The following is a 9,664-nucleotide window of genomic DNA, read 5'->3' as shown; positions in this document are numbered from 1 at the left end:
CCCCCAAACCTGTTTTGAAAAACTGGCAGTGTAAAAAAAGGCAGCATTGGAAGTGTGTCTGATACATTGATAAACCTTTGCACCCTCCCCCTTGACTGACAATTCAGGGTCGTACGAGGCTTTTCGCCCCACGAGCGTTACCACCGACACAGAGTCAAGACGATCTGGAAAGGCCGTGAGTATTTTGTATGTTTTAATCCTGTTCCAAAATTGATCGGAGTTTCCCCGTCACTCACTCCTACGTCACAGCTTCATTCCCAGGCGTAATCTTGCCACAAGGCGCCACAGCTGGAACCAAAACGGACAAACGTTGGCTAGGCGTTGTGTTAACTGCACAAGCCTTTGTTTTTGTTAAACAACAACAACAACAAAAAGTACATGCCTCACAAACAACGTTAGCCTAACCCCAAGAAAGCCCAATAACAGTCTGAATTCATTATATGTTTACTTAGGGGGTACCATTACATCCACGCCATTAAGAGTTTAAAAAGTCCATATATAATATCTTCTATATATTTAAGAGTGAATCTGAATTGCCTGAGTAACAGCTGTCTGGCAAACGGGACACGATGGTGTGTCTTTTTCACAGATCTTGTTGGCACATTCCATGCAGAAGAGGTTGTGGCCACACGGAACCAGGGCAGCAATTACTTCGTTCTCAAAGCAGATCACGCAGTCGTGCTTCCGTCTCAGTTCTGGAGGGGAACTAGACGTGGAACCGCCGTTGGAAGAAGAATAGCTGTTGGTACCATTGGAAAAAGCAGGGATGTAGATCGGGAGGCCAACCTGGTTGACTGTACTGGGTGGGTCGCTTCTGACTCTCCTAGCCAGGGGATGTTCGAGGGTTTCGGGAAAGGTAGGCGACAGACGAGGGGTGGATGGCTGACTCCCTCTCCGCGGAGCCTTCACGTTACTGGCGGGATCGCTACCAAAACTGGAGACTGGGTTGACGGGTTCAAAAGGTGTCCAGATGGTTTGAGAAGGTGTTGGTAAGGAGTCGTACGCGGGAGAGTCAACGACAAGATCTTCTGCCCCTACAGAAGGCAACGTTTCTCCAAACCAAAAATTGCCTGTGCTAAATGGGCTCGTCGGGCTGAAGTCAGCCAACCTATTGCTTCCAAAGTAGGAGTCGGTGGAGCCGCTTCCCAAAGAACTGGAGCTGTCGTTTCTGTAATTAGAAATCATCCTGGTGCGGCTCGGAGGAGGTACTGGATTGGAAGCAAGCCAAGCCGATCCCAGGTTCCCCCCTTCAAAGCTCACATCCGTACCGTTGTAATGGAAGTCGTTTTCTTCGTTGAGTTCAATGTAGTTTCCAGTGCGCATGGCAATGTGCATTTCTATCTCTTCGCGGGCACGGTCGACGTTTTCAGGCATGCCGGTGACCTCGAAGACGGGCTCCTTGTCTCTACTGGGAGTAACTATGTAGGTGTGAGTCTGCTGCTGGATCCTTTTGATCGTTGCACCTTTAGGGCCAACCACGAGCCCAACAACACGGTAAGGCACCCTGACTTGAACCGTGGTTTGCCCTGGCAGGTTGGGGTTGCAAGATAGTCCTCCCAGAGCCGGGCCGTTTTTGTTACGCGAAGCTCTTATCATGGAGAAGTGTTCGGCGGCAGAAAGAATTTCCCTTTTGGCCATGGCTACATCTTCTTTGCGTCCCGTGACGACAAAAATGGGTTCTTCTCCACGGACAGGGGTCTTGATATAAGTATTGGTCTTGGCTCTCAGGGCCTTGATTTTGCAACCTGTTTTGGAGAGCAAACACAGGGCAGAAAGAAAAACCATTTCAGTAAACAAATTTATTCATCTTTATTTTATTATATAACCCACCCTCAATCCTCAAACTATTACCTTGAATGGAAACTAAAGCCTTAGCCTCTGAATAACTTTATATTCTCCCAGGTGCTCCCCCATCACTGTTAGCGGAAACCCTTATATCAAATCACTTTTATTCTTGTTTTGTGAAAACGGGGTTGAAGAAATGCCTGACTGAACCCCACCATTGCCGCAAATGGAAGACTGATTCTGAGTGTTGGTTGCCCTTCCTGAGTCGGCTTTGCAAATAAATTCTCAAAAGGAAGCTTGCAGAAATCTTTGCTAGCCTGTCTGCCCACAATTATAATCACTTGAAGCCTCAAAGAAGGAAGAAACAAACCAGAACAGGTTTTAGAGATGTTTCCTTGCCTTTTGCATGGAAGCAATGTTCGTTGACACAGGGAAGGATTTACAAGCCTGACCTAACTCACTGAGGTCACCAAAGAAAGAAAAAAAGAAAAAGAAAAAAAGTTTTCTCAGTCTATTTCTATCCCAACCCTTCTAGGTGGAACTCAAAGCAATTAATTTAGCACCCAAATCCCCTTAGCCTGAGGAACGGTGGCTTGCCTAAGGCAACACAGTTGAGATTCAGAGAGGGGAACCTGAATGGCAAGTTCCCAGGTCCCTTCATGATACCTGCACTATACTGATTCAGGATTTCTTATTTCCAAGTGGTTAGTTGAAATTGGACACTGTGACCAAGGGCAGAGTGGGAATTTTCTATTTCCTTCCAACGCCGGGTGGAAGAAGTTACATGGAAATCACAGAGTTGGACAGGGAACTGGTCTGCAACAATTTCGTTTTCTAGGGCGCTTGCAGATGAAGAAGAAGAGTTGGTTTTTATATGCCGACTTTCTCTACCAATTAAAGAAGAATCAAACCAGCTTACAATCACCTTCCCTTCCCCTCCCCAAAACAGAGAGCCTGTGAGGTAGGTGAGGCTGAGAGAGCTCTAAGAGAGATGTGACTAGCCCCATGTCACCCAACAGGCTTCATGTGTAGGAGTGAGGAAACACATGAACACATGAAGCTGCCTTATACTGAGTCAGACCCTTGGTCCATCAAAATCAGTATTGTCTACTCTGACCGGCAGCGGCTCTCCAGGGTCTCAGGCTGAGGTCTTTCACATCACCTACTTGCCTAGTCTCTTTAACTGGAGATACTAGGGATTGAACCTGGGACCTTCTGCATGCCAAGCAGATGCTCTACCACTGAGCCATGGCCCTTCCCCAAATCCAGTTGACCAGATTAGTGTCTGCCGCTCATGTGGAGGAGTGGGGGATCAAACCCGGTTCTCCAGATCAGAGTCCACCGCTCCAAACCACCACACCACACTGGTTCACTTATAACAAGATTTCCAAGCACTGCCTCAGACACTCGTGTGTTGTGATCACAGCTGGTAAGCTTCTCAGCCTCCAGTCCTTGTGCAGACTCCTGTTAGCGCAGCACATTCCCCCCCCCCCACGAGTAAATCTGCACTCAGCACATTTTGCTAAGAGGGCAGTTATGCCTCCTATGGAGCATCTGCCATAGGCAGGAATGTAAAAGACAAGGGATTTAAAAGACAAGGAGACGGTCCTGGCTACCACGGCCCCATTCTTTAAGCCAATCGAGGATGAAACCCAGATAGTATTTTTTGGGGGGAAAAGAAGAATTCTGAGGAACCTCACCTTTATCCATTAAATCTGGGCCTACCAGCAACAGTCCACCCAACTGAGTCATCTGAGCTCTTTCTGAGCCCACAGTTTGAGACTTTTAACTAACGCATAAGTTTGTTTGTGCGTCTGGTGCATGAATCCAGGATGGAAAATTATGAGCAGGAATGGTACCGTTTAGATAACACTTTTCTACTCATCCAACACATGGGAAATTTCAGAGGACAAATAAACATTAACAAAACCCGTCACGCCTTCCCATTCCCAGTACACCATTCAGATCCTGCCATTCCAGGCACCAGGCACTTTTAAAAGCCCTTCTGAACTATGAGGTGTGATGTTTACCATCGCAGCTTCTAAACAAAAGCTGATCAAACGTGCATATTCCCTCACATGGTAGCCGCTGCCTCACACATCTAAACTGAATTATTTGGAAGGAGTCATGCCCGCTTTAGTGATTTACTACAAAAAGACTGCAGAATGGTTATTACCCTTAGCTGTCTGATGTTTGCATAATATAATTATCGGTATCTTCTGCTTTAACTGGACCAAGCCTAATTTCTGCTTTACAATGCCGCTGTAGGCAGCAGAAGTCTGGAAATGACCTTCCGTACCATCTGAAAAACAACTGAAAATAGACTGAAAAACAGAACTGTTTTCTTGATCGTCCCTGGAAAAGGGAAGTTATCTTCAGCTTGGCAAATGGGGGAAAGAGCGCCCGGGGCCAGGGGGGGGAGGGAGGGGGCTTGAGCTGGAGCCAGGCACCAGTGGCCCTGGTGCCCGCTGGCCTTCCTGTTGTGCTGGCCAAGCCTGGCAAGTACGTGGCAGGCTTGGAGGTGCCTGGGCTAGCTGGTGGGCAAACAGCTCGTTCCTGTCCCGCCGTCAGCCAGGTGGGCATGCTGATGTGGGAGGTGACCGGGCAGGCCCCGCTAGAGGACGAGTGGGAAGCGGCACGGCTAGAGGCGCTGCTGAGGCGAGCCTGCGCCTGGTGGCAGCCTGCCCTGCATGAGGCGCTCCAGGCGGCCTCTTCCCCGCAGCAGCCACACGGTAGTTGCAGCCTCCGACCAATGACTGCCACAGCAGCCCACGCCACCCACTCTCTGCCGCTCCCTCTCTTCCCAAGCAGGCGGGCAACCGCTCCCCCCAGCCCCCCTCTAGATCAGGCCCAGGTTCTCTTCTCCTGTTTGTTTGTTTTTGTTAAGAGTTTTCCAGCTTTAATTATTTAAGTGTTTATACCATGCTTTTCATCCCAGCAGGGCATCCAAAATGGCTTAGAATTTTTAAAACTGCAAACCAACAGGAGACGGGGAGGGAGGGGGGAAGCTTTTGAGTGCAGGGCTGGTCTCTCCCTCTCCCCCCACCCTCGGGCTAAGAGCCAAAGGACAAGTTCCCTTTGGCTTGCACATGTGGGCCAGTTCAGACTTTAAAAGGTTACCTGCAAGAAAGGGGAGTGGCAGAGATTGAGCAAACTGGTCTTCAAGCAGCAATAAGCACCAGTGTGTTGAGTATGCTATTAGAAGTCCTTTCACTGATCAGATCAATTTGCAGACTTTGAAATGGTTGGATGAGAGGTGGACAGCAAAGCCCCTCCCTTCCCTTGCACTGTCCTGGCAGCTCCAAAGGCAAGAACAGATCCTAATGTACATAAGAACATAAGAAAGGCCCTGCTGGGTCAGACCCAGGCCCATCAAGTCCAGCAGTCTGTTCACACAGTGGCCAACCAGGTGTCTCCAGGAAGCCCACAAACCAGATGACTGCAGCAGCATTGTCCTGCCTGTGTTCCACATCACCTAATATATTCGGCATGCTCCTCTGATCCTGGAGAGAATAGGTATGCATCATGACTAGTATCCATTTTGACTAGTAGCCATGGACAGTCCTCTCCTCCATGAACATGTCCACTCCCCTCTTAAAGCCTTCCAAGTTGGCAGCCATCACCACATCCTGGGGCAGGGAGTTCCACAATTTAACTATGCGTTGTGTAAAGAAATATTTCCTTTTATCAGTTTTGAATCTCTCACCCTCCAGCTTCAGCAGATGACCCCGCGTTCTAGTAGTATGAGAGAGGGAGAAAAGCTTCTCCCTGTCCACTCTCTCCAAACCATGCATAATTTTTTTGACCTCTATCATGTCTCCCTTTAACTGCCTTCTTTCCAGGCTAAACAGCCCTAAACAGCCTCTTGTTCACTTCTCCTGGTTGTCAACATGCCGCCAACAAAATGCAAATATAAGGTTCTGGGTAGGGTATCTAATATGGTTAACAGGCCAGGAGAAAATAGAGAAGACCCAAGCCAGCAGGCACCTGCCATGAAAAACTTAATTCGGTTTAACCAAACAGAGCTAAGGATGTTTATCTGCTTTGTGAAGCACTACAGAAAATATTAAGTACATAAACAAACAGCACAATGAGGGAGACAGGTTTTCTATAAGCACAGGAATGTGTCAGGAATTGCACAGGGTATGGGGGAAAATGGAAAAACACAGACAGGAGTTCCCCCCTTCCCCACACTAGGTATCAAAATTGCAGCTCTAGTTTCAAATTTTACTGAAAATCCAAGTTGCAAATGTACAATAATGCCACGGGTGAAGAACTGAGTGTAAGAAGAGGTAGAACACATATGATAGCAAATGGAAGTTGGGCATACATGCATCATGTTTTTACTTTGCACAAACATAATTCAGCCTTGGATCTGAAAACACCTGACTTATTGGACTCCCTTGGTCTTTGGTTTTCTCACCAGAAAAGGAGGCAGGTGGGCCAGAACTGGGGTTGCCAATCTCCAGGTGTGACATGGAGATTTCCCAGAATTACAAGTGATTTCTAAACTACAGAGATCAGTTCTCCTGGAGAAAACAGCTGCTTTGGAGGGTGAACTCTCTGGCATTATACCCTGCTGAGCTTCCTTTCTATGGAGCTTCCACCTCCATAAGCTCCATCCCCAAATCGCCAGGAATTTCCCAGCCTAGAACACCCTTTTCAGAAATATTCAGGCCCCAGTGTCTCTTTGCTAGGTTAAAAGTTAATACAAACAGGAGCCCTGCAAAACTATTTTTTCCAGAGTGACTTTGAAAACCGAGCTGACTCTACGGATTCCAAGGTCAGCCTCCCCTCTCTTGCTTGGAGGGAAAAGAACTGCTATCAAAGGGAGCCGCAGCCTCTGACACCTGAAACTTCTGAATGCGTCATCAATCAATGCTAAGAGAGTTCAGTTCATAGGAAACGGGTGGCAAAAGGGAGGCACAAGGAACTACTGTAAAGACGGCCAGGCCAAAACAAAGGCCATCTACAGCTGTCCCGTAGGGTGACCTTCAGGTTGATTTCCTACTCGGGAGTTCTGCAACGTGCAGCTTGCAAACGTGCCACCCGGCAGCCCGAAGAGGCGTTAAGCTACAATGAGTCACACAGGGAGTGCATGTGTGTGTGTTTTGTTGCTTCCTGCACACCCTACTGGACGCAGAAGCCCAAGGCTATAATGAAGGAAACTTGCCATCTCCCTCCCACACAGAAGAAGAGTTTTTTATATGCCGACTTTCTCTGCCTTCAAGGAGTCTCAAATTGGCTTACAATCTCCTTCCCTTCCTCTCCCACAACAGAAACCTTGTGAGGTAGGCGGGACTGAGAGAGTTCGGAGAGAACTGTGACTGGCCCAAGGTCACCCAGCTGGCTTCATGTGGAGGAGGTGGAAAAACAACCCTGGTTCACCAGATTAGTGTCCGCAGCTCATGTGGAGGAGTGGGGAATCAAACCCGGTTCTCCAGATTAGAGTCCCCCGCTCTTAACCACCACACCAGCGGTTCCCAAACCTTTTGAGTCATGGAGCACTTTTCAGGAGATAAATTAGTCACAGAGCACTAATTTTCACCTAGCACCTATATACTAAACTGAGTGACAGTATTTTTCTTTCCAATTTCTTCACGGAGCACTAGTTTCGCGGAGCACCAAGTGCTCCCTGGAGCACAGTTTGGGAACAGCTGCACTACACCATGCTGGCTCTCCAGAGTTTCCAGGTCCTGGACATGTGAGAGACTGTAACACATGGCAATTGTGGTGAGAAAATGCAGAAATTGAAGCAACCAGGACAACACAGCAACAAATCAGTCATCTGTAAGAAATTTTACCCATTAAAAATGCACACAGATCATGGGGATTTACTTCACGCAGACTTATTTTTCATGCCTCTCCCCAAATCCAAGCCCCCTCTAAGCTTCTTCCCTCCCCGCCAGACACCTGGATCCTAACCCAGAACTTCTGCAGCTCCTTCTTGGCCTCTCTCTCCACAACCATCGGCCAACTCCCACTTGCTTCTTCCAGGTAACTAAAGCTACGTGCCTGACAGCCATAAGCCAGGGAAAAACATTTCGAGCAAGCACAAAACCTCAAAAAGCTTTAGGAACCTAATACAGCGGATATACGATAAGACTTGAGATAGTAACACTGTTCAGCCATAGTCTGTCCCAGGGCAGAGCCCTTTCCTTTAAAAAGCAAAATAATTAGGATAAAGCAAAAGTGTTGTTGTTTTTTAAAGAAGAGTTGCCCCTTATTTGACAAAAAAAGAAGGGGGAAATGCCTAAATCACTGAAGCAAAAATGCCCCCCCAAGAGCTGCATTGATGAAAATACTAGATTAAAATTAAAAAGCAAACAAACAGATTTTTCCCTATTAATTTTTGATAGATCTAATTGTCCAGCCGGGTCTCAATTCCCCCAGACTTTATTAGATTAGATAATGTATTGCACTCATTGACCAGCATTACAAAGTTAAAACATAGTTAAAACAACAATAGACCAGACTTTATTAGAAACTTGCACTACATGGTCAAGTGTGGGCAGTACACAGAGCAACACCAAAGCAACTGCACCCCCAGCGCATCTACCCTCCAAAATTTGTGTACATACTTGGAAGACTCTGCATTCAGTGCATGACTTCTTTTTCAACAGGAATGGTGTTAAAGAGGCAACACAAGACCTTGTCGAGCAAACATGGGCCTCGTCCCACTTTAACTTTATACGTTTTGATGACGGAGAGACTGTGAAAAGTATACTTCTATAGAAGCCTAAGACTATAAAGGCAACTCTGGATGGAATAAATATCAACAATGTTTAGACTTTACAAACATCATTATACTCAGTCTAAGGATTGCTATTTTCTTATACACTTGTGTACGTTCACAATGGCATAGGTGTATTCAGAACTGTATTATCTAGACCACTGAAGGCTTCACAGCCAAAACGCATTTGGTCTGAGCTGTGATATTGTTTGGATGCGTTGTTGCACTGATGTAACTTTGTGTTTTTATGTTTATTTGGCGTGTTTAGCATAGAGACATAGAGGCTTGAACAAGGGCTACATGCAAGTTGTTTACATTTATATTTATTTTTGGGTCTGTAAAATTGACTATATATTAATCACAAAATCTCTTGTATCAATATTAGCCTATGGTTTCATGTTGATTCCTTACCTTTTGGGTACCTTATTCTAATTTCGTAGGGTTAAGGTTTTTCTTCCCATTTTTGTTGCTACAATGAGGCAAACAAGACCTCCGCAAGCAAACATAGGCCTCTTCCCTGGGGAGTCTCTGAGAAAGCTGATACTTTTCTGGTGCCCTTTCCCCCTAGTCTCCCTCCCCAATTATTTCCTCCCTCATTTCTTTACCGACGTCTGCAGTAAAGGGCCATGCCGACGACGATGCCTGAGAGGGTTAGCCTCACCTGTACAGGATGGAGGCATGAGGACAGGATGAACAAAAGCTGTTTATATTTTTTTCGGCATTGCAGAACAGCATGGGTAAAGAGCCGTTGAGCTGCAGCTGACTAGAGTTTTCATGGCAATAGACTAACAAAAATGGTTGGCCATCATCTTTCCTCTGCACAACAACCCTGGCATTCCTTGGAGGTCCCCCATCCAATTACTAACCAGGGTTGACTCTGCTTAGCTTCTAAGATCTGACGAGATCGGGCTAGCCTGGGCCAGGTGTACAATATACTCTCGGCTCCTTGCCAGGGTTATCACAAAAACTGGTCTCGAAGAAGTGCATTCTTCAAGGCCAGTCGATCTCCTCCCTTTGTGATTCTTTAAGTTGAAAGCGGACAGCTGTATCCAAATCTTAAAACGATGAGGTGTATGTCTGTGAGCGCACCAGGCTCAGAGGATGCACGCCACAAGGTGTGTGCCCTCCAAGCATTATTTCCTCCCA

The 9,664-nt window shown here is 46.9% G+C and overlaps 1 protein-coding gene across 1 annotated transcript in view; it reads right to left on the bottom strand.

Annotated features, from left to right (window-relative positions):
- Positions 1-351: 351 nt before the first annotated feature.
- Positions 352-9,664, bottom strand: part of MEX3C (mex-3 RNA binding family member C) — a 47,570-nt gene continuing 38,257 nt past the window's right edge. Inside the window, exon 2 of the mRNA XM_056848815.1 lies at positions 352-1,745. Coding sequence (XP_056704793.1) covers positions 517-1,745 — 1,229 coding nt within the window. The 3' untranslated portion in view covers positions 352-516. The remainder of the gene's footprint in view (positions 1,746-9,664) is intronic.

The sequence above is a fragment of the Euleptes europaea genome, chromosome 4 (assembly GCF_029931775.1).
Source record: "Euleptes europaea isolate rEulEur1 chromosome 4, rEulEur1.hap1, whole genome shotgun sequence".
In the NCBI taxonomy this organism is placed as follows: domain Eukaryota; kingdom Metazoa; phylum Chordata; class Lepidosauria; order Squamata; family Sphaerodactylidae; genus Euleptes; species Euleptes europaea.
Note: the sequence above shows the minus strand (reverse complement) of the source record. Positions and strands in the feature narration are given on the sequence as shown.